This window comes from Epinephelus fuscoguttatus, linkage group LG23, assembly GCF_011397635.1.
Source record: "Epinephelus fuscoguttatus linkage group LG23, E.fuscoguttatus.final_Chr_v1".
NCBI classification, from domain to species: domain Eukaryota; kingdom Metazoa; phylum Chordata; class Actinopteri; order Perciformes; family Serranidae; genus Epinephelus; species Epinephelus fuscoguttatus.
The window spans coordinates 13,961,585-13,989,479 of NC_064774.1; the positions used below are offsets into that span (position 1 = coordinate 13,961,585).

A 27,895-nucleotide genomic window follows, 5' to 3' on the forward strand; every position below is an offset into this window, starting at 1 on the left:
AATGTAAAGCATTTGCATATTGAGCGCCGTGCTAGCAGAAGCTACAGTCCTGCTGACAGAGGCCGGTTTGGAGCAGCAGTGGGATGACGCCGTCGCTCCGGTATTTAAAACATAATAACCTCGTCTCTGCTGCTGTTCAGGGCCAGTTAGCTGATGAAGTTAGCCGCTGTTACAGAGGTGGTTTAGCTAACGTTACATGATGTTATGAGTTTGCAGCTCTGCAGCTAACCGCCGGTGGCTGAGATGCTTGCTTGATATCGGCCCTGCTGTATTTCCACCAGGTTAATATGATCACTTATTTTAAACCGTTTCTGTTTCATCTGTCTGTAGGTGTCCCGGCTAACAGACTGAGATCGGCATCCTCAGTACTTCCTGCTGGTCTGTAGCTGTCCTCCATCCATCCAGCCTCAGCTGCTGACACATCCGGACTTCATGTAAAGGGGGTACAGGGATCTGCGCATGATGGTGATGCAAATTGCTGCAACTAGCCCCAAAGGATCTGAACATGTATAGCTGCAGAGGCTAAATCTCTTGTGAATAGCAGTGCCCCTGTAATGGCACTTGGACCTTATATCCTAAGGAGATTTTTTTTTTTTACCTGCAAGTATTCAGAGCTTGTAAACTGAGAACCGGTTTACTCCACAGGAATGACTCTGTGCAACTTACTGAACCACTTAGAGATTTCTAAGCCAAATGTAGCAACCCCCTGAGGGCTTTGGCTGATGGTGAAAGCACGATAAACTGACTGTTGACAAAAGGTGGTGACGCCTCTCTGTTTGCAATCACAAGTGTTTGCCTGCTCCCGTTCATTCATACTTTTAAGCTCCCCACTGCTGGGTGTCCTGCTAAAATGACCACAGAGTGGGGTGAGAAATCCTCAGCGGAGCTCATGAGCAGGTATGTCTCCAAGGAAATGGGATATGGTGTGCCTAAGGAGGGCTGGCGTATCTGTCTGGCACACGAGTTCAAGGAGAAGAGAAAGCCCTTTCAAGCAAAAGATGTCTCGCTGTCCAACGTCTTGGATCACATCGGCCTTGGGATCAGGTGAGACATGCACTCCATTTACTAAACCCCTCAAACGCACTGTTCACATGCAGTAAACTGAGTACTTTGACTTATCAAGTAATGGCCAGTCATGAGATTAAAGCTGGAATAGGCAGAAATCTGGAAAAGGCACAAAAAAAAAACAACCAACTTTGAAAACACACCCTCCACCTGCAGCTCTCCCTTCTGTCCCAAGCCCCTCCCACCAGACAACCACAGGCATATGAACCTTCTTTATACAGTAACCCTGTTTCCTATTCATTGATTTATATAATCTCATTTAATTGTATAGTTGCCCACAGCTCTCTGTCTCTCTCTGTTTATCAGACCACAAGTGAGACAAGAATTAGCTAGCTAGCCACCCTATCATCCCTCCGCCTCACTCCCCACCACTGTGGCCTGCTTCCTTGGGAGGGGAGCAGGCCACAGTTCTGGAAACGGACCTTCATTTGGCAGCTGTAGCAGCTGAAATTTGGCTAGCGCAAACCTCCCAGCGCTGGGTGTCACAGCAGGATGATGGCCAGCGGCAGCACCTTGTCTAACATGTGTACAGGCAGCAACAGAAAGTTTGCTCAACCAGCAGGGAGTCAGGACTGTAGCCAGTTGTTGCCAATAGCAACTTTCTCTGTAGGATTCTCCGCCATTGAATCAGGCTTATTGGCTGGTTCCTATTGGCTGTTTGTAGAACAGTCAACAAGAACACCCTCTCTCTGAAATCCTGTGATTGGCCAAAGTCTCCCGTCATGGCCTAGATTTTCTAAAGCTTGACAACAGAGCCAAGAGGAGGTGCAGGAGTCTAGTTTTCTCTCAGACCACTTGAATTACAATATGCTCAAGGTTTGTCAGGGGATTTTTGCAAAGTGAAGCCAAAGTGTACCCAAGCTTTAAGAAGCAACACTAATAAGTGTTTTTCAAAAACAGCTGGGACACTGATTGGGTGAATGAGGTGGAAGTATAACTAATATACCTACAATGGTTTAAAAATCAACACAAGCCAATGTCTACAGGTCCACACCCAGTTTTCTGTGCCAGATCAAATACTCAACCAGTAACTTCCATTTAAAAACAAACATTCATTCCACAATAGTATATTGCTTTTATAACGTGTTATACACAGTGCACAACTGAGATATGTTTCCTTCTATTGACACAGGCTGTTTTAGTCTACACCTCCATATGTCATAGCAACCTTCAGTCTATAGCATTAGAACCATGTGTATGTTTCCATGGTGGAGTACCTGGGGAGGCATTAGCCCATAGTGTCAGATTTCTCTGTCCACAACAGAGAGCAGGTGTGAAATGCAATCCGGCCTTGTGTTGGTCGATGCTGCAACAAGTTATACTCCTACTTTCCAACTACTCCAGTATAAATGTCCACCTCGAGGCAGTTTAATTTTGAGTTAAAATGACAGATTTCAGCATTCAAAGTTAACCAACAAAAAGCATTAAAAGTATTAAACCTGTTAGTTTATTCGTACAATGCATTTTAAAAATGATAACCACAGTTTTTTCCTCAAGAATGGCTGAAGGATTAACTGAGTTGCTGTGACCTTTAACACCCAATTAATGGGGTAAAAGGTTATTTTTCACTGCAGTCCACCATTTTGTTTAGTCTGTTCGAGTGCAGTTGATAAGATAGTTCTTGGTGTTTCTTGATTTGCCTCGGTCACGCCATCCCAGCAAATTAGACAGTTGACAAAGCGTCCTCCATAAATGATCTGTGAAATTAAAAGGCTGTGGTCAACTTCAAAGACTTGATTTTTCCCCCAGAGGAAATGAACATGTAGTTGATCCTTTTTTAAAGTAGCACATGAGCTCTGGTCCCGGGTTAGCTTCGAGTTCAAGACGCAGGTTATTTACTCCATCATGACCTCCAAAGCAGGAGGGCTGAGTTTGCCTATCAGTCACAGTCCCACAAACATGATGGAGAGTACAGCTTAAAGGGACAGTTCACCCCATAATCAAAAATCCATATTTTTCCTCTCAACTTTAGTGCTATTTATCAGTCTATATTGTTTTGGTGTGAGTTGCTAAGTGTTGTAGATATCGGTCATAGAGATGTCTGCCTTCTCTCCAATATAATGGAATTAGATGGCACTCAGCTTGTGGTGCTCAAAGCGCCAAAAATATGAAAAACTTAACAGCAATGAAGTTTTACAGAAATCATGACCCACCAACACCACACAGAAGGAAGCTTGTATCTACTGCTAGCTCAACTAGCACCACTGAGATAGCTCACATTACAGCTCAGCCAAGATGGACGCCATTACACCTTGCACTGTTACAAGCCTTTCCTCCATGAGTAGATGCACGCTTTCTTCTGTGCGATGATACAGTTGGTGGGTGTAGTTTGGTAGAGAGAAAATAGTTCCTACATGAAACTGCTCTCAACAAGGTCTGTGGATTATCTTGAGTAACCAGGTCATGATTTCTGGAAAGAGACATTGCTGTTGAGTTTTTCAGATGTATTTTTGTTGGCACTTTGAGCACCACAAGCCGAGTGCCATCTAGTTCCATTATATTGGAGAGAAGGCAGACATCTCTATGGTTGATATCTCCAACACTCAGCAACTCAGAGCAAAACAATCTACGCAGATTAATAGCACGACAGGGAAGAGGAAAAACACAGATTGTTGATGTGGGAGTGAACTGTCCCTTTAAATCTTCCCATAGAGATAAAAATCCAGCACAGATCTCAACATCTGTTGATGCGGTCGTGTTTGTTTTCCCGACAACCTGCTGACATCTAAGACGCAAAGTGATACACTCTGCAGCTTTAGTGGACTGTCGGGCGCACGGCCAGCAACACTTTCTCTCACTTGTCATTTCAATCCTGAGAGCGTGACTGTGTGTCAGAGCGAGTCTGGTGTGACAGTCATCATCTGTCTGTCATTGGTTCTGCTCTTTAGTGGTTTGGGCTCAATGGGTTTCTTGTAGATTAAAAAAAGGCATACTGTGATTGAGTAAGTCAAGCTTTTATATACTTATATACTCCCATCCAAATCACCACTACTACTGCTTGTACTACGTCCACATTGTCCCCAGTGCGATGTAATAAAACCGCTTGTTTATGCTCGACAGGACAACATGGACTGTTCCTATTGCTGTGAGCAACTAACAGTGAGGCTGAGGCTGTTTCTGTGTTACGTGACATAATGATCCACTGATATCCAACAGAAAACTTTTCAGTTGACGCTGAACCACAAACTTGCTTCACTTTTCTGTTTTGAAATCTGTTGCAATGTTGCTTTAAGACAAACATACTACACCATGACATCAGGTCAATGCAAAAACACAAAGCTTTTTCCCTTTTCTCACCCGAGGTATGTCTTGATTGGCTTAATCACCATGGCAACATTTGTCAATGATTGCACAGCTTAATGTGATAGTCGTTATGCAGTAAGAGGAGGTTGTCTGGAGAGTGTTTGACACTGGGTAACTAATAAACCCAGGCGGAGCCACACCTTCAGCTCTTCATCATTTGGGTGAGATGTGCAGAGATCTAGATTTATTACAATACTAAAAACTATTAGGTGGTTACAAGTAACTGGTAGTGCTGGAAAAATATAAAGAAATACTGTAAATAATTTTGGGCTTTTTGTTCAGTATACTGTGCCGAAAACAAACAAGCTGAGGAATAATAAGTTTGTACAGTATTTATAATTAAGCCGTTAAGTAAAAGTAAGAGACATCTAAGACTCGTCTTTAACCCACTCAACTCTCATCATAATTAACTTTTATTTTGCATTGAAATCTCTGACTGAGTGCCTCATCAGTCGACCAATGCTTCAACCTAAATCACCTGAATGGGAAGTGTTTGTAACTGGATGTCAACTAGTGGGACATAAAACTTTTAGCCTTCATTGTGCTACACGTACGGATGGGACAATATATTACTTTAATGCTGATAGTTATAAAAGACACACAATAAGCTGAACGTGCTAAATTCCCTTTATCTGAATAATCATGAACATAAAGTCCAGCAGCACGTAAAGAGACTGCTGCGAAAGCATGCTGCATACATGCCAACCTCAAAAAAAGATCTTAATCAAGCATCAACATGTTTCAGATCCAATGATATGATGCCACTTCTATCTGCATTTCCTGTCTGTCTGATCTGATTTTAAAAAGAAAAAACTAAGGTTAAAGTCTGGGTAAAGCAAAAATAAATGTGTGAAATGAGTTTGTCACAACACAGAAACACGTTACTAATCACCCAGCCAAATTTAAATGACGAAAAAATTGCTAGGTATACAATATATTTACACAGTAGGGGAGGGGTTATGATAACAGTTGCTCCATTGCGGCATTGAGCAGGCTTTTAGCCCAGTTTAGCTGTCTAACTCCACAGTTCACAGTCTGCTCACATTTCAGTAAGTATTTTTTAGCATGTATAATGTATTTAGAAAGTGATTCCAGTATGTAAGTCTGCCACGATAATTACGCTATCAACTTACTGTACGACATATGGGCTCGATCATTCTGCTGACTTTGACATTGCTAGTTGTGTTTACATAAGAATGTCAACATTTTAGCCAACGCAATGCCAATGGTTTTCACGACCTTTGTAGACAATAGTGCAGCCATTCTCCCTTTTTTTTTTTCTCCACGCCGCTGATGTGCACGAGTGCGAGGAAAAAATAAAACAACACCTTAAGGTTGACACAGTATAGCTTAGCGGTAGCCTGCAGCTGCACTTTTGGAAGAGGCACAGTCCAGCTGTTAGCTTGCCAACCACTGACGATGAGCCAGACATGTAGTTGTTGGTAGTTTTACCCCCCAACAATTTATCTTCAACTCCGTTTATCCACCAGTAAACTGCCCAGCTCCCAGACTGCAGCACAGCGGCCAGATTATGCAAGAAACTGCGGTGTTTCCAGAGCTTTGCTAAATTTATCTAATAGTTGCAAGAGGCATCACTTGGTTTTGGTTTTGTCGGTCAAATTTTGTATTAAGTCTCAACGTGAGTAAATCTGGGCTACTCCTTTTAAAGGTACTATAGTTTTATTTATATATATATATATATATACGTTCTTGTTTAAATTAAAAATCGTCAATTACTTTTTAAAAATATGTTAGATATCTTTTCCATAATCCAATGTCTGAATATTATTAAGAATTAAAAGTTTATTGCTCGTTGAAAGGTACTTGCATTGTAACACTATTATATTATTATTATATCTGTGACATAAAATTGTCTCGCAGTTGTTATCGTAATTATTTCTGGGACAATGTGTTGTCCAAAATGAGAAACTGTGACAGGCCTGCCAGTGTGTTTCATTTTAAGAGTTTTAAGCACGTTTTGGTGAATATCTGGATAATACTGGAATTGCAACGATTTTGGCCAGTTAAATTGTGACTTAAAATGTTCATATCATCCCATGCCTTGCTACAAGCTCCACTTAAATACTAGTGAAGTGTTAACTGTTGTGGAGAACAAGATGGCAGCTTGAGCAAACACACAGGTTGGATTCACGTTGGCATACTCGGTCTGTATTCAGAGCCAGATGAGGGTGAGGGCTGATTTGTTTGCATTCCAGTTGAACGCACAATAAGATCCTGACAATTATGCAACCTGCCGTGGCTTCAAATAATTCATTTCAACTGACCCTATTCATCTCCTGGGTGGAGCTGTGTTGTTGTTTCCCTGCACCGAGCTTTCCCTGTGAAGTCATTGTTTGCAGTACAGTCAGATCCTGCAATAGCGCACACAGCAGTTTTGCAGTTGCATGGGATCCTCCTAACAAAAAAGCCCTCTTTGGCTGAAACGTGGATTATTTTTGAGCGTAAGCAAGCTCGTAATGTGGAGCCAAAAGAAACATTTCTTCCTGTTTTTGACTTGTGATGTTGCAGATACTGTAGTTGATGGACTGCATGTCTATAATGGGTTTTATTTGCAATGCTTTTGGGCCACCTCCTCTGAAATAAAGACTAACATCATTTGAAAAAGTCATTTAAGAAAACAGTTAACTCCAGGGAAGAGAGCATAGATGGTCTTTCACGCAGCAAATTTCTAACAGTTGTATTTAGTCTTCATGTACACTCAGTTTATTGTGAGACAAGATGCTTCAGGATGTGAGCGGCTTCCTGGGGAAGACCCTGCTGTACAGGCAACTAGGGCTGATACCAAAGGTCACTTTTTTAAATTCAAAGCTTCAAATGTAAAAAAAATTATATCTAGTCTGTTGCCATATTTTAAGATGTAATCACATTTAAAAAAGTCTCTGTCTTTTGCATCAAATCAACTTTTATTAATGAAGAAATGTAATGTATAGTGCTGTTAGATTGCTGCTTGACCGCTGTATTAATACAGTTGCGTGCCTCCCTTGTCTGCAGCAGGTAGGAGCGCAAACGGTTTGACTGCAGTGACAATGTTGACTTAACATCAATAAATATGGACAGAAGCAGAATATTTTGTCCAATAAAATATGTTGTGAATTTTGTAAAGTATTACATCCATCTTTCAGCGCTGGAGTTATTGGAAATGTTGAGATCACACGACTTGGAAACAGTTCTATGCAGACACCACTGGAATCTAACTCTACGAATACTATAGTACTAATGATGTTACTATAGTATAGTGTGGCCTAGGCCTCCATCTGTCAGAGCGCTTTTTGCAGCTTGCCGTATCTTTTTTTTTCTTTATTGTCCCAAGGCAATAACCAAGTTACCTGTCCTTATCTTAACAGCTATTTACCTTCGAAGTAAACTCACAAATCTGCTTAAAAGATGGACAGGTGAAGGGCACTTGGGGACTGGTCACAGGGAAACGTGGGTACATGAGGTCCCCATTAAGACCGGAGCTTCACTTGGATAATGCTCAGTTCAAGGCTTATTTTAGGAGGAGTCAGGGACAGTTTAACAGTCTGCTGCCAACCGTGGGTCGGGAAAAACATTAAAAAATAGTTGAGGCTACGATCCATACACTACCATTTGTCATCGCCACCACAGAAGGCCCGCCTCTCAATTCGTCTGATTGAACAATGGAGGGTTTTTTCTTCAACTTGAGGTGTTCAGTGCGCTCCTGCAAAAACAAAAACACGAAGCGCTCAGCAACAAAAAAGCAGCAAGCAAAATGTTTCAGTCTCATTGAAAACAAATACAAAAAGCCGCCCCGGGCTGCTAAAACTGCTCTGATCATTATTTATCCTGAAGCTTGTAATCTTTGGTTTCCTCCAGTTGAGGGGGTGATAAACTGTTTAAATCTGCCACAGACAGATGAGGGCTAAAACATGATCCTCAGTGATGTTAATACTGTAATAGAGATGCCTGTTGTTCAGCTGCACTGAGCTACATATTTTAGACTTGCTTGGGTTTTATGTGCACCAAACAGGAAAGACATAGTAGCACCTCAAGTAAGTGCTTAGTCACTGGTGCTGTTCACCACCTGTCAGCTTGCTGCAGATTTATTACTGTCATTCTGTACACCTCAGGGCCCACTCAAAGTCCAGAGGGGTATGGCATTTAAATGATGTAGGTTAAACATAATGAGGGGCATTGTTTGCACTGCAGCCTGTTCTGTGTTGAACTAATGGCCTGTGTGTTAAAACACAACTCCTCAACCCAGCAGCAGCGCTCTTCTTTATTCAAGTCTGTCATGTCTGAGCTCAGAGTTCACAGCATAAACAGATAAATGACTCGCTTTAACTGTGATCTTCTGGGCCTCAGGCCTCTGGTGTCAGGAGCTGTTTGAAGCCTTTTGTAACGTGGCCTAATTAATATTTTACACCACAACCCTGGTGTGATAGTGAGTGCTGCACCTAGACACACATCCATGCATACACACACATGAACACATGCTCACTCTGCTAACATCAGTCAGATAAAGTAGAGCTGCCACTTTGACTCCATTCCCCTCATTTTACAAGTGCTTCCTTCATGCAGTTGAACAATTCCCTCTTTTCTCTCTGCCTGCCTCTGCCTGTGTGTGTGTGTGTGTGTGTGTGTGTGTGTGTGTGTAAATTGTTCACTGTTGTTTTCAGTGCTAAAGGCTTGGGAACAGCTGTTGCTGCCTGTAAACAAGCAAGGAGAATAAGCATGTTGACTAATTGCACATATGCTTGTGATAATAATAAGCTCATTACCTCCGCCAAGGAGGTTATGTTTTTGCCAGAGTTGGTCTGTTTGTCTGCAAAATAACTCAAAAAGTTCTGAACGGATTTTGATTAAATTTTCAGGAAAGGTTGATAATGGGACAAGGGACAGATGATAAAATTTTAGTGGTGATCAGTTGAAGCGAAGTGGAATGAAATAATAAAATGGCGGGAAATCCAAGCTGCTTGGCGGAGGTCTGCGCTTCCCGAGTGCTTTTCTAGTTTTATAACTAAGAACGTCCCTGCTCATAACCCTCTGACACATGACTGTAGTCAGGGTGCATGTTGTTTTTACATGCCAGGCCTATCTCCAAAGACTCTGCCCTCTGCCTGTATTTATTTACTTTATTATTATTTTATTATGTTTGTGATGTTCCTGGGCACAGGAGGCGGATGAGTTCAAGGCTCATGCAAGGTTCATGCTAAAGGAAACTATGAAAATCACGGACACAGCGCAATTTAAAAAAACCAAACATAACAAGGCAAAGCTGGAGGGCTTTTACTTTGTTTGGCAACACTGTTTGCAAACTGGAGCAAACAGTTCCTTCAGAGTGCACTGTGTTGTGACAAGGCTGAGTATTAGTACTCGATACCCTTAAGGTATCACCTGAAATAACCCAGTACCGAGTAATATGAAACTTCTCCAGTCAAACGATACTTGCATTCGATTCATTTTGTACCCATCCCTAGGAAAAAGACTGTTTGTATGGTTTTGCTTGCAGCCAATCATCTGTGACATGTGACTGACACTGTAATGCAGGAGTGTATTTGACAGAGTTGAAAGTTAGTTCAACGGTTATGACATGCCTGTGGTGTCTGGTGGCATTTTACGCAACTTAGTGCTTTCATTCACATAATGGGTATCAGATGAAGTAGAAAAAAAATGCTAGCTTCAACTGACTGTGTCTGATTATTTATTGATTTCCTTGCCACTTGTGACTGTAAGGTAATTCATGTACTGCATGTGTGTTTATACAGGTATCTAAAATGGTGGTACAAGAAGACCCAGGTGGAAAAGAAAGCTCCGTTCATCGACATGTTTCGTGCCCAACCCTTGCGTCAAATATATGGTGAGTAAACTTGCACCGATTAATTGGCAGTGCTCGGAATTGGGCCGATTTTCACGTGATCGGCCATGACCTGCGACCGGCCGGTCAGTCTAAAATATGCCGATTTAAAACGCCGGTCAAATTCCCGCTGCGCCGCATGATTGACATTGTGTAACATTAGCAGCGCACACGCACGCACATGTGCAACTCACGGATGTGTGATGTGAGGAAATGACACATGAGTGTCTTCTCACCTTAATGTTTCACACATCAAAATTTTTAAATTTTTAATTTTTTTTTTTTAAATTTTATATACTTTATTAATCCCCGACGGGAAATTAAATTTTTCACTCTGTTGTCAATTACACACAGGTCCGAACACACACATGCACAAACTGGACCTATACATGCACTAAGTGGAGAGATGTCAGAGTGGGCTGCCCATGACAGGCGCTCTGAGCGGTTGGGGGGTTCGGTGCCTTGCTCAGGGGCACCTCGGCAGTGCCCAGGAAGTGAACTGGCACCTCTCCAGCTACCAGTCCACGCTCCATATTTTGGTCCGGATGGGGACTTGAACAGGCGACCCTGTTCAAAAGAGAGAAGGAGAAAGTTGTTAATTCGTGTTAAACTTAACTGCGGAGCTCTCACTGCTGCACTGTGCTGCTTGAAACTGACGAGGCGTGTCCACGTGCCGAAGAATGCGCACCTTTTTTCTAGTTGTTAAAATATGAATGTCCATAACACTGCACTTTGTAGATGTGAAGACCTGTGTGAATTTTCCACAGGAGATATTTTTTACTTTTTTATTTATTCAAGAAATTACCCTCAAATGGTATACACCAAGAATTATTATTTTATTTATTTATGTTTTATTTATGTATGCCTTGTTTACTTACTTATTTTAATACTGTACCTGAAGTTATATTTGAGCAAAAAGGAAAATGTTTCTTAACCTGTGTCACTGTTTGATTGTTTGTTTGAGATGATTATTGAAAAGCTGGTTGTATCTTGGTTAAAATGTTCTAATAAAGGAAAGATAGAAAATAGCGCAATATCAGAATCGGCCATCCAAACACTCTGCAAATCGGAAATCGGAATCGGCCATAAAAATTGTAATTGGACCAAAGCCTGTTTTGACCGTTTGCATTTGATCACTTAGGGTCTTGAAAGTAACCGGAAAGTGACTGAATCCAAGTTATACTCTAATTTGCAGGTGCTCCACTTGGCGGTATTGGAGGAGGAACCATCACGAGAGGTTGGAGGGGGGAATTCTGCAGATGGCAACTTAACCCAGGGATGTACCACTACAAAACCGTCACAGCAAACCAGGTATGTAAGATCTTAAAGAGACGGAGACCAGGGGCTGTATTCACAAACATTCTGAGAACACACTCAGAGAGGAGTCCTAGTTTAGGAGTGATTTAGGAAAGTTCTCAGAGCAACTCTGAGCAAGGAAGGGACAGAAACTTTTATCTTAGTGAGGAGATGTGGACAACCCTTTTGCTAGGTGTGATGCATTCTTTTGACAGATGTGATTGGTTGTCAGAGACACGCCCTTTTGTGAGCCTGCAAGTTGTGGACACCCAGTGGAAATGAAATGAACTGCTGACTGTGACAGTGTTGTCACTGTTAGTGTGATCACTCTGCTGATGGGAGCTTGAGACAGACCCAAGTCATCACTGCTGCATTTTTCCAGTTGTCCAAATATCTTAGTGTTGTGATAAATTTATTTCTGGTGTTATAGCGTTAGGTGGGAAATGTGTGTGTATCCCTAATGAAATCAACCACACATATCCCTGCATGATGTAACCTGTAGCATTTCATTAACTCACTGTCATCCAGAGTTTGAAGAATATTTTTCCTTCCTCTTGTGTTTCCACCATATTCTCCTCTGCTTCAGAAACCCTTAACCTTCTTAAAAGTCCTCTTCCCTACTTCTAACAGTTTTTCACCTTAGGAGCTCTTTTAAGGTCTAGGATGCCCTGTGGATAGCTTTTATCTTCACAAAACAACCTGGTCTGAACTTTGAGGGAATTTCGTCACTAGGAGCAACTTGTAGTACTAGGAGTATTTGTGAATACAGCCCCAGGAGTATAAATATAGACAGTGCAAACAGTGAGGTTGCACTGTGGCCTGTGGGTTGGGGGAGCTCATAGAGAGAGTGGGCTGTCCAACAATGTGTTGGGTGGAGAATAGGCCTTTATGAGTGACTGCCACCTTGAAAATTAAAGGACAGTTATATTTTGGTCCCTATATGACTTAATGTCAACAAAGCCCAGCAATTTCTTCTACAGCCTGAAAAGTCAATGTTTAATTTGTTTTTTTTAATTAGTGTTGTTATTTTTTTCAAGTTTATCATTCCCTTAATCCATAGAAACAAACCCTATAAAGTACCAGCCAAATGCTGATATATAATAAGCCCTTATAAAGCTGTTAAAAACCATTCTTGGCAGTTCATCTACATAAATAGATTTACTTTGTTCCTTTTTGGTGTTACTTCCCTGTTCGTCTGAGTAAATGGCCAAATGTAGACAACTAAATGTTACATTAACATATTTCCAATGCTGCCATATTGGAGTTAAATGCCAGAACAATGTTCAGTTACTTGAAACAGTAATATTAATGCTCCAGGCATGGATGTGGGTGTGGAGGAGACAAAAGTTACCACATTCTTCACTGACAGCTGCCTCAGTACATTGTAATGCAATGCATTGTGTGTTTTGGCTAAAAGGTGTGACTTATTTACCTTAGGACTACCTGAATGTAGGACCAATAGCTGGGTGCACAGTCAAGTTTCGACATGTCCCCAGAGGGTTGTCAGAGGGCATTGTCGGACATGTAGAAAAATGAGGCAGTTTCAAGGGGGGCAGTACACAAAGAAAGGTAAATTCACAATTCACTGTGTTGACATGTCCTTCTCTTTTTTTCAGTTTACAGTGTGTTTGCGACGTGGTGGGCAAACAGTTTACCAGCAGGTGCTTTCTGTAGAGCGTCCTCCCACACTACAAGGCTGGAACTGGGGCTACTGCGGAGAGTACGCCTTCTATCACGCCTTGTACCCCCGCGCCTGGACCGTTTACCACCTACCGGGACAGAATGTCACCTTAACCTGCAGACAGATTTCCCCAGTCATCCCCCATGACTACCAGGTAACTGAGGCGTCCCTGATTTTCCTACAGTCCAACAGCATTATGATACTTTTCAAACATCACATTCAGGTTATTAAAGGTTCAGTAGGCAGCTTTTATAAAAATAGCTCTAATAATCTGTGAAAAAATCAGGTTGGTCTGGTTCCTCTGCAAATGGCATTTGCAAGAATCCACCGCGCCTGAAAACCAAGTCTTAGTCCGAGTCTAAATCGCTGCTTGTCAACATAATGTGCAGCCCCCCCTTCCCCCGCGCATGCTCTCAATAGCCCCTATTACACAGCCTGTTCAAGGCGGGTATCTGGTGATGTTATGCCGCCTCTCAGTGCTGTATATAAGGTACAATCGTGGAATGAAGGACAGAGTTGTCTCACCTGTAAGCCACCATGGGAGGTAGTAGCGCTAAAAACAGTGTCTGTATAAACTGGGCAGCCAGCAGGATGGGACCATGGGCAGAGCAGGTGTGACGTTTTGACAACGTGTTATTGTGGCAACACACTGCGGGAGATTTAAAAAGAAGCTGCTAGCAGTTAGCAGCTAACTCAAAGCAGAAGAACAGCAGACGTAAATGTCCAAAAATTGGAAAACAGTAAGATTCAGAAGCTCCCTATACTACGAGCGTAGGACGAGATCAGCTACCATATAACAGAGCTGGTAAATAACTGTTATTGCCATGTTTTGCCATTATTATTGTTTACAAAGTGCTGCCAACGCGCATGTTATATGTCACACTAGAAGCTGACGTTGTTGTGTTACATGTCACACTTGTCATGCCTCTCTTGATTCCATGCTGCCAGCATGCAGTCTATGAATGATGCCACTGACGTATGGTTCTATGTAATGATGCAAAGGCGGCATTAGTAGCAGCCAACAGCGCAATCTCCGTGTAAGAAGGGCTAATCAGAACAGATCAGGTTAATCAAACAAATCTGCTCTTCTTAACACCTTTTCTAAAAAACACAACAACCTATAAAATAAATAAAAATGGCTACCAGCAATGAAAAACTGCACAACAACAATAACGTACAAGGCAAATACAAGAAAACAGAAGAAGCCTGAAGACGAGACCCAAGCTTTCCCTTTCTCTGTTTACTCATCTTCGCTGTGTATGTTTTTATTGGTAGCACACCTTGTGTACGAACAGTGATTGACAGCTGCGTTAGAGACTCCTCGGCACTGGCTGGTTGTCTTTGTACAGATGTGGTGGATTATTGCAAATGCCATCAGGAGCACTAGGAGGATCTGTCTTATGTACTTCTGTCAGAATATAGTGACAGTTTCAGCAAATATGACCAAAACTTACGTTTATAAAAGTTACCTCCTGAACCTTTTTTAGACTACAGTCACGCAGATGAATCATCCTTCATCAGCTTATGACGGATATAGGTTAATTCTTATAAGCTACTTGAACACTTTTCTTAGTTTAGTTTTTGCAGTTGCACGTAGAAGCTAAATTAGTCATTTGATAGTTTGGTCCCCAAAACGTCCCACATTTCAGAGATAGCTGCTGCACTTTGAAATATACAGTAGAAACACTTAGTAGTGGCAAAATACAGATTTAAGATGGTGTATGATAATATGCTGGTTCTACAAAAGTTAATCCACCATGTGTATCTCCTCTCTCTCAGGACTCTAGTCTGCCAGTGGCAGTGTTTGTGTGGCACATAGAGAACAAGAATGACTACGCTCTTGATGTCTCCATCATGTTCACTATGGTCAATGGGTCGGGACACAAGGACGACAAGAGTGGGGGACACTGGAATGAACCATTCCACTTGGAAAAGGAGGGGGAGGCAGTGTCAGGGGTCTTGCTCCATCACTGCACTGCGGTGAACCCTTACACTCTGTGCATCGCAGCCCGAGAACAGGTTGGCGTTAGAAGCTTATGATTTTTAGTAGGTTTTTGTAGTAGGTTGTGCCCAGGGAATAAACAGGATTTGTAACAATAGTCTCTGTAATATGAAAGTGGATTTATAATAATCAACTGGTTGTGAAATGTGTGGTGCTAGTGGGCATTAGGTTTTAGATTTACTGAGAGCATGTGTTCACACTTTAACAGCCTGACAGGGAGGTCAGTCACCAGACAGCATTCAGCCCGAAGGGAACCTGCAGCGGCCTGTGGAGTGACCTCATCACTGACGGACGGCTGGACTCTCCTACAGGTCAGTACTTAGAAAACAGCCTGTGAAGTTGATGAGACAGATTCAGAACAGAACAGATGTCTAAAGTCGTCGTGTTCTCAACATGAAGCAAGGAGAAGGAAGGAAAGAAACTGAAATGCAGGACAGTCTCCGGTCTTCTAGTTTACATGGGCTTACAAAAAGTTTTGTCACTTGACTAAAGTAAGTCAGTTGGTTAATAAAGGCTTATGAGCAAAAGGCTAAACCCAGTGAACCACCTGAACGCAAAACGCAAGCTTTATGCATCTTATTACCACAACTGTCAGGTCTAAGGACAGTGACACAAGGAATAAATACTCCAACATGAGAGAGGCAAGGAGAAGGTGGACTATTGCACATTGATGTTTATGTGAGTTATTATAAACTTACTTAGGGTGCTGCGTTGGCATGTTTTTCGACCTGTCTGCTGGAATCCATGACATACATACTTGTGAATTTGAAAATAAAATAAAGTAGTATGAGGCGTCAGTGGCTTAGTGGTAGAGCAGGCGCCCCATGTACAAAGCTGTTGCCGCAGCAGCCTGGGTTCGGCTCCAGCCTGTAGCCCCTCGGTGCATGCCACTCCACCTCTCTCTCCCCCCTCACACTTGTCTGCCCTGTCAAATAAAGGCTAAAAATGCCCAAAAATATCTTAAAAAAAAAAAAAGAAAAAAAAGAAAGAAAAGAAAGTAGTAACAGCAGTTAGCCCAGCAGATGTGAGAGGATGGAACATGGTTACTAAAAACGTACCATTTCACACATCTGGCAGCTCACAGTTCATCAGGGGCCATACTCATGAACATTCTGAGAACAAAATGTTTTCAGTGATTTTCAGTCATATTATCTAGGTGTGTTAGCCGAGTTATTGATAGACCAATTTCAGTCGGACTAAGCTGTTAACATGCCTTTAAAAGTCCGGTTTCAGTCGAACTAAGCCAATAATTCGATTTTCTCAAGCTGCATGTAAACATACTGAGTGAGATACGAAAGACCTGGAAACACTGACCAATCAGAGCAGACTGGGCTTTTGCAGGAGGAGTTGTGCTGTGTGACGTGTAGTTTTGAGATTAAAAGAGATGTCGTAAATGACCCATGGGTCATAGGAGGTAGAGCGGGTCGTCTACTAATCAGAGGATCAGGAGTTCGATTCCCGGCTCCTCCAGTCCAAACCCCAACCTCCTGGTGGCTGTTCCATCGGTGTGTGAACGCATGTGAATGGTTACTGCGTTGCAGGTGGCACCATGGCCACTAGTGTGTGAATGAGTGAATGTGACATGTAGTGGAAAAGCAATTTGAGTGGTTGGAAGACTGGAAAAGTGCTATACAAGGCCATTTACCATCCATGCCATGCTTCATTATCCTCCTCTTGCCTCTGCAGGATCCAGCCCGCCCACGCCCAAGGGAGAGAAGGTGGCAGCAGCGTTGGCTGTGGGCTGCTCAGTGCCGGCTCAGAGCCATAACAGTCTGGAGTTCTGCCTGGCCTGGGACATGCCCACAATCACCTTTGGCTCTAGGGAGAGGGAACACATCAGGTACATCAAACACAAAGGAAACCCACATACTGTGTGTTTCTTTGCATTAATGTAAACAAGCCGATGTTTATCACAGCTACAGATGTCACTCCACCTGTTGTTTCTATTACAGTTGTTACTTAACTGAAAAACAGATCTCACCAGTGTTGTTAACTGTCTTTGCTGTGGTTGCTTGGTTTGGTTTTTTTTCTTAATTCAGTCTCAGATATGTTTTTGCATTTATCAAAAATTTCAGCCAAACAATTTTCCTTCTATGAATAAAGAGACCAAAGCACAACAGGCCTTCCTACCTAATGCAAAAAAAAAACTGAAATACTGACATCATGAAAATGCCAAAGTTAGACTTACTAAGATATCAAACTTAAAATGTTAATCAAAATACGTTTTTGCTTTTATATTTGTTGCATTTGTTGATGAACATGCAGCGTCATTAGCTTGTGCCTTTTCTGTCTCTAGGAGATACACTCGTTATTTTGGGACCAAAGGGGATGCATCCCCCTCGCTCAGTCACTACGCCCTAACACACTACAGACAGTGGGAGAAGAGCATTGAGGAGTGGCAAAGACCCATACTGCAGGACAGGTAGGTCACAGCTCTGAAAGCTCTGGACTAAAATCACAACTAATCAATAAAAAACCATTCTGTTCGCCAGCTATGAATGCTCATAATGGTTTATCCTGTCACCTTGGCTCATGTTGCAGCTCTCTCCCCTCCTGGTATAAGTCAGCCCTGTTTAACGAGTTGTACTTTGTGGCGGATGGAGGGACAGTGTGGATAGAGCTACCAGAGGATGCTGATGTCAGTGGTGGCGTGCGCAGCGAGGACGGAGGCCTGCCGGCTCAGCCAGCAGTCATCAAGGAGTTCGGTCGTTTCGCCTACCTGGAAGGTAAGCAGCAAGGAAACGGGGTTAGTTCTGGACTAGTTCAGGGTTAGTTTTCAAGATTGGACATGGCATTTTAGAGCTAATACAATTTTTTGATTAATCAATCAGTTCATGGACCCTGAAATGATCAAAAGTGCATTGTGACAAACTGTGATGCAAATATTGTATTGTAGCTAACAGGCCATGAGGAGATATTTAATAAAACATGTACTAGAATAGGTCATTGCACCTTTAATCAATAATGAAAATAATCATTAATTGCAGCTGTACTGTAGTTTGTTCATCAAGGTCTAGAAATTAACATTGGTCACATTTTAGCTCTCATTGACTGCAATCCACAACTAAATAATTACGTAACATATCTGATATAAAAGTGAACTGAAAGTGGTCTCCAAAAGTCCAGATTTACACCACAACATCCATGTGATCACAAAAACTGAAAATGATGTGACCCTTGACAGGGACGCCAACCACAGCCCACCACAGTATGCACTGTGAAATACAAAATGCAAGAATTTGAGGTGCTCATGTGTATTAAAAAAACAGGTCTGCTGCATAATAGAAAATCTAAAATGTATTGAGTATCAAGTGTTGGCAAAACTAAAAAGAGAAATCTGCCTATATTAGATATGTGACCCACATTACTGAGCCATTGTTGTCTCCCAGGTCAGGAGTACAGAATGTACAACACGTACGATGTGCACTTCTACGCCTCCTTTGCACTCATCATGCTGTGGCCCAAACTTGCCTTGAGTGTGCAATATGACATTGGTAAGTGAAGTGCTGTTATCATAATGTCTCATCAGCTGTAAAAGCATGTGTCTTTGATAAAGAGCAATACAAGGGCAAAGTTTTACAGCATTAATCTCTTCTCAGCGGGCAGTGTGGTGCAGCAGGACCCAACAGAGAGGCTCCATCTGATGAGTGGGCAGTATTCTCCTGTTAAGGCCAAAAATGTGGTGCCTCACGACATAGGAGACCCAGGTAGGAGAAAGACAATGTAATTTACTACAGCTCCGAGGGGAGTTAAGTGGAATAACTAAGTGTTCGATTTACTTCATTTTAGGTAGTCATAGGTTTCAGTTTATTTCTGTACTGTGCTGAGACCAATGACTGTATATAAAGATGAACAATGTGTCTGTACTTCCTATAATTGTACAAAAATGAAACCAAAATATCCCAGATACGGCTGCCGCCATCTTGCGCTGGTGACTTCATTTGGAGCCAGAGTCTGCACAGTAGCGATCTCAGTGATATTGCTTTCTCGTCCATACACCTGTCCCACAGTTTTGCAACCAACGCCACTGATCGTGAGTTTTAATTACATATGGACAAATTTGTTGATCCATCAAAGCTGTACAGAGTGTGCCTTTGCCTCTTCAGAGCATACACCACAGCCACAGCAGTCAGGGTCTTCCTCTTCATGTACTTGGTGTAGTTAGGTGATGGCATTATGGATCACCTTCTCCAGGAAGACCTCAAACACACCACGGGTCATTCTGTTGATCACAGCAAAGATAGGCTTCACTCCACCACAGCGAGACAGATGGCAGATAGCTGGTTTGGCCATTTATGGTGACACTTGGCGCACTGAGTCCTTTTCCTCCTTTGCCTCTGCTACTAAATGTGTTATTCGTCACTTCGTTCAATGTACTGCTTCTTCATTTAGCTTATTTGTAAGTAATTTGATTTGAAGTGTTTTATGGTAGTTTAAATGCAGGTGTTAAATGTAGGTGTTGTGTTTCTACACGGACAGAATTGTTGAATATTAATGGCTATATTGGCCGTCCAAAAGAAAAGTCTAGCGTTAACCCTGGATTCAACATGCTCAACTGGCCGAAAAGCCACCAACAAGGGTCACGAAGTGCCAATGTTGCGGGACACATCCCCAATACTAGGGCCACGGACGCTCACCGATGATTAGCCTGGTGTGTCGGGGCCCTAAAACCAATAGCTTATGTTAAAACCAACATTTTGCTTTTTACCATCATGAATTGTCTCTCACTACAACACCTCTGTCCCTAGATGATGAGCCATGGCAGAGGGTGAATGCCTACCTCATCCATGACACTGCAGACTGGAAGGACCTGAACCTGAAGTTTGTCCTGCAGGTCTACAGGGACTTCCATCTCACCCAGGACAGTCAGTACCTGCGGGACATGTGGCCCATCTGCCAGGTATAACTGACCGATACAGTTTTAACTGTACTGCATTTGAGAGGTGGATCCCATCTGTCGTAGTGACACAGAACATGAGAATAGTGGATGTCACATGCTCACTCAGCTGTCTCATACTGGTTGATGTGCTAGGCGGTGATGGAGTCAGAGATAAAGTTTGACCTGGATGGAGACGGCCTGATAGAGAACTCTGGATATGCTGACCAGACCTACGATGGCTGGACGGTGACTGGACCGAGGTGAGACGATGAACAAACATGGCAGCCCTGAAATAAACACATCAGTAGAGATTAGGTTACAGAGACATGACGATAAGGGAAACAATATCACAGGACTCCCTCCTTTGGGCTGTCCTATGCCCCAGTCATTTCAGATGTTGCGATATGAGTGCACAGTGATACTACCCAGTCAGTATTTGCACACAGTTAACACCTAATAAAACTGAAATGTTCAAATTCTATTAACAAGTTGGGATGATTAGGATCTGATTAAATTAAATCTAATCATTTAGGTCATTTAATTAATTGAGCTCTCTTCAAAGAAAAAAACTACTGTATGATAATTGCATTTACAACTTTAAGCCTGAACTGAATGTCAGGGGGAAGGGAGAGGGGGAAGGAAATGGAAAAAGCATGACTCGGAACAAAGGGAGGGAAAAACTGGGTCGTGTGTAGCTGCAGTACTTCTCCAAATGTGACCTCCTGAGATGAAAGGGTTTGGATTCGAAAACAATGACAGTTCCTGTTCACATTTTCATCTTACAAGACTGTGAACACAGCAGCCTCACAGTACATAAAGCTCCACAGCTGGTAAATAAACTAACACTGTCAAGATCATTTGAAGAATATTGTTTAATTAGCAAGTTTTGTCAGCTGAGCTTGTAAATTCAAAGCAACTAAGGATCATAGTGCACCACATAACTTGTGTATTTTTCCCCACTAAAATATCTCACTTAAAGTTCCAGTGTGTAAGATTTATGGGGATTTAGTGGCATCTAGTGGTGAGGAATGCAGATTGCAAACAGTTTAAACTTCTCCTGGTAAGAATTTCTTCAGTGTTCATTGTTCAGGAGGCTTTTACTGAGAGCTGAATTATCCTCAAAGTTTCTCCAACACTGTTCAGTACATCACAGACAGCCTGTTTGCCCAGCACTTGCTAATGTGTTCTAACTTTATTTCTGATCCAGATAGGGCTGTACCCAAATATTCGGATATTCGAATATTTGTTTCTATGGGTAGGTATTCATTATGAAAATTTGGTATTCGATATTTGTTTTTTTTTATTTACTTATTTTTATTATTATTATTATTATTATTATTTTTTACATATTTTTTGGTGCTAAATGTAGTCTTTTTGTTGTTGGTAAATGTAGGTTATCAATAAAAATCAAAACTTTTAAATTGCATTGTTAAAAATGTGAAAATATAGTATCCTACCAACGGAGCTTGTGCGCACGGCAGGCTTGAGCGCATCCGTTTGAGGCTGTGGATCAATGCCAAGTTCTACCACTTTATCACTATTCCCTCTAACTTGTAGCTGTTTTTCGTTATCTTTTGAATTTAATATGAATTATGGAACCGTTTTTGTCAACGTTTGTTTCCCCCGTTTTGTACAATAAATTATTGTTCAAAGTTTCAGCAAGTTTCTTTTGGAGTGCGTGACACAAGTGTGTTTTGAAAACGGCCGCGGACTGTCACCTGCTCAACGCATCAGTACCTTCGGATGCCATGACAGTAATAGCCAATAATGTCAAAATATCATTTACAGACCGATTTAACAGACGATCACTGCTGCCCGACCCGCAGGTCCATTTGCGGGTCCCGCAGGTAACGGGTTGACCAGCGCATCACTACTCAGCTCAGTCTTTAAATGCTGTACACAACAGTAGACATTATATTCTATTCAGGCCGGCAGAACCAGCAGCGCATCGGCTCTACAGTGCACGGCACTGCTGATTAACCATTTTATTGCAGCACAGAGTGTCTGCCAGCAACCAATTACTTGCAGAGGCTCCCTACAACTTGTTTCAGCGGTTCGGATTTAGTCAGAAGACAATTTAAACAGGATGACTAGCCAATGTGAAAATCAAAAGAAAGCATAGAATAATGTACTGAAGGAGACTGTTGTGCCATCACATTTTTTTGTGGTTTGAGAGCAAAATTTCGGTCGCTGCTGTGCAAAACTCCGCAATACGATTAGGTCCAAAAAAACCCCGCAGGAGTGCTTTGCAAGGAGTCTTTGAAAGGAGCTGAGCCTGGTGTGAAACCGGAGAGAGCAGGCAGCACGGCCGCAATCAATGTTACAAATCAGTGTCTCTCTGATGCTGTTTGCTATGTCGAAGAAGAGCCACTAACCTAGCACCTGTGCTCACCTTTTATCTCTGATAACTTAAGATTTTAGATGTTCAGGACGTTTTTACTAGGAGTGATAATTATCCACAGTGGTCTCTCCTGAAAACCTGGTGAAGTAAAAACACAGAATAAAGCAGATTTTAGATTGGTGTTTTTGTGACGCTGCTTATCATTGAGGGGCTGTTAACCAAAGTGGCTGACACAGAAACATAAATGGCCCTATCTCGAGCCAGAGCATGATTTGTCTGTTCTGTAGAAACGTGACAGTGCAACATGGCCATCTCCTTAGAGGAGGACCCGCTCCATTTGTAGATATTAACATCCCATTCTAAGGTTACGCTCACAAAGTGATTCTTATTTTCAGGTGATTATAAACTAAAGGAAACATATTTATTATAATATATTCCATTTCTGCCAATATATACCCCTAAATCCTACACACTGGACCTTTAGGGATAACTAGAGAAAATACATTGTTACAGCTAAATATAAGTTCAGTTTTACAGAAAAAAAGTTTTCTTTAACACTGAGGACTGGTACGTTTAGTTTAAGCCTAGCCTGAGTGTCAGACTGAAGCTGCCAGAACCTTCAGTCTGACATTGCCTCCGTTGAAGGCGATTTACAAGGGGGAGGGAATTTGATTTTTCCCTAACCAATCAGTAGAGATCAACGACTCACCCAGAATCTGACGTCATTAGTATCCATGCCTCGGGGGTGCCGAAAACAAGCGAGCATTGCCCGTTTAAAATGTCTCCGTCGTCGTGCACGCTCAGCTGCATCGCCATTAAATCCAGTTTAGCAGCTTCCTTAATTTGGTCCTCCATTAACGCGAGTAGTGGCGAAATACCTCGACAGCATCGTTAATGTGGTCTGTAGGATCTGTAGCGGTCGCCATTGTTGCTATCCTCACCAGTTACCCACCGGCGCACAGCTTGACATCAGCGTGGCGCTGATTGGCTAATCGCTAGACCCCCGGCGTTCACTGGTCTGTCCATCGTTTGGACGAGATAAATCACAAATTCATTGCAGTATGCCAGACCAGAGATGCAAGCCTACTCTACTACTTGAGTGGGCGGGGTCTATGGTCTGGAACCAGGCTAGTTTAAGCCTGAAATTTAGTTTTTCATGAAGCTAAACTCTTCATTGTTTTATGTGAGTGCGGCAAGGTTTACATTTGACTCAAATTCTTTTATTTTTTATTTTACAGTGCGTACTGTGGTGGGCTGTGGTTGGCGTCCCTGTGTGTGATGTGTAAAATGGCCAGACTGGTGGACAACGAGGAGACATACCGACGTTACAGAGACATCTTGGACAGGGGTAGCGCTGCTTTTGACAAACTGCTCTGGAACGGTAAGGTTTTATGTTGCGTTGCATTGCATTACGTGCAGGTTTATGAACACACAAATTGTGTATTTTTAATAAAATCTCTTAAAAAGCAAAAAATAAGATAGGGCTGCATGGTATGAGAAAAATATGTGATAATGTTAAATATCAGAATTGATAGTGAAGTGAGTGGCATGACAAACCTATTTTCTTATTCCTACATACAGGCTGCCACACATCAGTGATTTAAAACAAAATCAGTAAAAATGCAGCCACTGTTTTCAGGTAAATCTAAGTCACTGCTTCAGCTGAATTGCCTTTCCTTTATTTTCTATTCTCCTTTCATGTTTAGGCAAGTATTACAACTATGACAGCAGTGGGAGAGACCTTTCCAATAGTGTCATGTCTGACCAGTGTGCTGGCCACTGGTTCCTGAGAGCGTCCGGACTGGGAGAGGCAGAATACCAAGCAAGTTAAACACACCTTTATGAGCAGTGTTAGGCCCTGATCACACAGAAAGCGTTTTGCACATTGCTGTACTGCTTTTTTTTGTTTGTTTTTTGTCAATTGAATGCCACTCGTGACCAAAAAAAAAAAAAAAAGCTTGCTGCGCCTTTTCATTGTTGCCACAAACCTTCCGGCGTGATCACTCTACCCTTTATATATTTTTTTAAAATTTCACAGTAATTGGTGTCAAGTTTCTAAAATGTTCAGACAGAGTGTTCTTGCTGTAGCTCTGGTTGAGGGTGAGAGGCTGTCAGTATATAGTTTGTTGGTCACAAGGAAACAGAGATTTGTGTGGGTACATGAGACCCTAAAAAAGAGGGTGGATCATGGGGAGTACCACCAGTTGGTCCAGGAGCTTCTCCTCAATGATGGCTGTTTCTAGTCATATTTTAGGATGACTGAGTTTAGTCATCCTAAAGTCATCCTTTCGGGGCAGTTTGACAACCTGCTGCCTATCGTCTGGCTGTATAGCTCTAGGTATCAAGCAACTGCTACCACCAGTTTCTCCTCCATTGTTTACCAACTGTAAACTTGCCTAAGGGGCAAAAAGGGTAAAAGATGTGGGGCAATATACATTAACATGAGCCAGGAGAACATGAGATGCCAGGTAAGTTGCAGGAAAGGAGACTTAGCTTGAATTTTGTAGGTCCAACAAATATTACTAAGTCCATGCCTACATCTGAGCAGGTCAGAGAGATAGTTAAACAAGATTCATCTGAACCCACTTAGAGGATCAGCACACTTCAAGTAACTCAGGGAAGTCCATGAAATCCAGAGCGTTCTTGGAACAAATAACTGCATTTAAATACAAACACAAACATGTAGGAAACTGGATTAAACTTAAAGTTCTCTCCCCCTCTTCTCTCACTCCTCCTTTTGCTCTTCTCTATGCTGTTTTTCCCCACATCACAGGTCTGTCTCATTTATCTCCTCACTTTCCCCACCTTACTTTACTGTTAAGGCTTGAAAGGGCTAGTCTATTTTTTTTCTCCCATTTTTGTTGTAATACACACATAATAACAAAAAATAGCTTTCTGAATACTGACAAGAGTTGCATTGATTTTGATGAGTGCTGTGAATATATATGTCCAGTTGCACACAGTACATTGTTGTTTTGTTTAATGTTCATGACCGAACATCTCTTCCCTTTCCTTATGCCAAGCTGCAAATTAGACAAACAATAATGAAGTAATGTTTTCAGATTAGGACAAACATGGTCTGAACATCACATCCTCTCTCCCTCTAGGCTTTTCCAAAAGAAAAAATCCACAGCGCACTAAAATCTGTCTTTGACTTGAATGTAATGAGCTTCGCTGGAGGCCAGATGGGGGCAGTTAACGGCATGCGTCCTGAGGGAGTACCTGACCGCTCCAGTGTCCAGTCAGATGAGGTATGGATTGGAGTGGTGTATGGACTGGCAGCCACTATGATCCATGAGGTAAGTGTGTGTGTATTTCTGTTCCTACTTTACATTTAAAGGGTTAAACAATAAGGTATTTTGTGGTGGCTGCAGGCACAGTGACTTCAGTATGAAGTGAATTACACAAGATGTAATCAAGTTTATAACGTTTACTGAAAAAAGGCGAAATTACATTAAGTCACAAGGTAGAAAAATGATATGTTCCCGAGCCTAATGCAGCTCTCTGCTCGACTAAGCTGCACATGATGTTACTCAGTCAGTTAAAGGGAGCATCATTATCAACATACAATTTAAATGCATTTGTCTTTGTACATTTTTTGTGTTGACATTGAGAAAAAAACCATGCCTCTGTGATTTTCTTTTTTTGTCAGGGTATGCAGGAGGAGGGTATGCGCACTGCGGAGGGTTGCTACCGGACTGTGTGGGAGAGGTTGGGCATGGCCTTCCAGACTCCTGAAGCCTACTGCGAGAAGGGAATCTACCGCTCTCTGGCATACATGAGGCCTCTGAGCGTCTGGGCCATGCAGCTAGCCCTTAACACTTCACAGAAGGATCAGACCTCATCAGCTCAAACTGGAGCCACAGACGGGGAGCAGGGACATGACTTGAGAGAAATGCAGAGCTAGGACCTGAGCCACTGGACTGGTGTGATTAGAGAGGTGCAGCGAGTTCCTCTGAAAATGACCTCCAAACACTCCTGCAGCCACCACCCTCATGTGCACTCCCATCCTGCAGGGCCCCGTTTGCTCACATAACTTCAGTTCTCTACTGGTTGTTTTGCCTCGATTGATGGGTCAGAACTTGACGGTTTACGCTTGACAAATTCAGTAGCTACTGTAGATCATGGTATTGTTAGGTGAGGAGTTTAACATTTTTCAAGAGACTGCAAACAGTCCGATTGTTTTATTAAAGTCATGCAGTGTGGGGTGGCAGCCAGGCACTGACAAACACGGTGTGTATTGCTAATTAAAAATTGACCTTGTTTTTCAGCAACATATTGTGTATTTGCACGCATGTACACACACCCATGCAAGCACTACATTTTACAATCATGTCAAAAATAATGTTTGCATACTTAGAACAAATTCATATGCTAAATATTTGAGGACTGTTGTTTTATTATACCAGCCACATGGAGTCATTATTGTCTTTGAGTACATCAGTGGGTCTTTGAGTGAATCATGGCAGATCTGAATGAGTTCCCCATCAGAAATATAGATGCTTGAAAAGAAAAGTAAATTTGAAGATTTCCTCCAATTAAATTTGAATGCTGTACTAAGTGATGTATTATGTGATGATTAGTGTTGGAAATTAAATTAAAATTATATATATTTTCTTTTTTTTTTATAGCATTTGGTGCCTTGTTGCATGTTGGCCATATCTACAATATAATAATGTAGTGGCAACATTTACTGTTTTATAAAATCCAATACTCATGACAATCATGCTGAATAAATAACTGAATCAGATACAACAGTAGGTTCAATGTGTTTTTAATTAAATATATATGAAAAAACAAAAGTAGGAAATAAAAATAACTAGCTGCATGAGGTGATGAATGTCAAAGGTACTCAAAGATAATAGTTTTATTGTAAAAGTCAGTAATGTTGTTGAACTGAACACTATCAACCTACAGGGACATCACAGGTTATCAGTAAGACAGAAGAATGACACATAAACAACTGATTTATTGAACCTTTATCCCTGATCATGGCAACAAGCTTGTTCATTTATATTAAGTTGGGTTATAAAAGCACAAAGTTGTAATAAATTTTTAGCTAGCTTGCAAGCTGTCTAAAAAAAATAACATCACTGGCATCATTTTACCTTATTATCTCAGCAGATTAAATTCCAAAGTAGAGAAGTTCAACAGTGCACTTACTGTGGCTGCGCTGCCAAAATGGAAAACCTTGATGCTGATTGGTTGTGAAATGATGGAGAATTCTGGAGACAGGCCATGGTAATTCTTTGTCAATTATAGAGAAAGATGGAAATGATGAGATATGATTTGACGACAGTATCATCCAATCATTATGATCAGTGTTAAGTGTTAGAATGTATGTAGGGTCAATCACCCCCCTGGATAACACGAGACATTCCAATCACTCATCTGTCGCGAAGCACAAGACAACTCATCAAAGTAAGTAAAATTACATGTATTTATTTTCTTTAATAGTCAATAAAATGATATCCTTCGTCACAGTTATTTTA

General features: G+C 41.8%; 1 protein-coding gene across 1 annotated transcript; it reads left to right on the forward strand.

Annotated features, from left to right (window-relative positions):
• Positions 1-23: 23 nt before the first annotated feature.
• gba2 (glucosidase, beta (bile acid) 2) lies at positions 24-27,776 on the forward strand. Its single transcript, XM_049568950.1, has 18 exons — positions 24-100; positions 331-1,044; positions 10,116-10,207; positions 11,400-11,515; positions 13,117-13,335; positions 14,961-15,200; positions 15,392-15,494; positions 16,870-17,023; positions 17,480-17,605; positions 17,725-17,909; positions 18,573-18,677; positions 18,783-18,890; positions 19,932-20,083; positions 20,216-20,322; positions 23,642-23,784; positions 24,110-24,225; positions 25,511-25,702; positions 26,056-27,776. The coding sequence occupies exons 2-18, from the start codon at positions 851-853 to the stop codon at positions 26,308-26,310; spliced, it is 2,607 nt and encodes an 868-aa protein (XP_049424907.1). The 5' UTR covers positions 24-100; positions 331-850; the 3' UTR covers positions 26,311-27,776.
• The last annotated feature ends 119 nt before the right edge of the window (positions 27,777-27,895 follow it).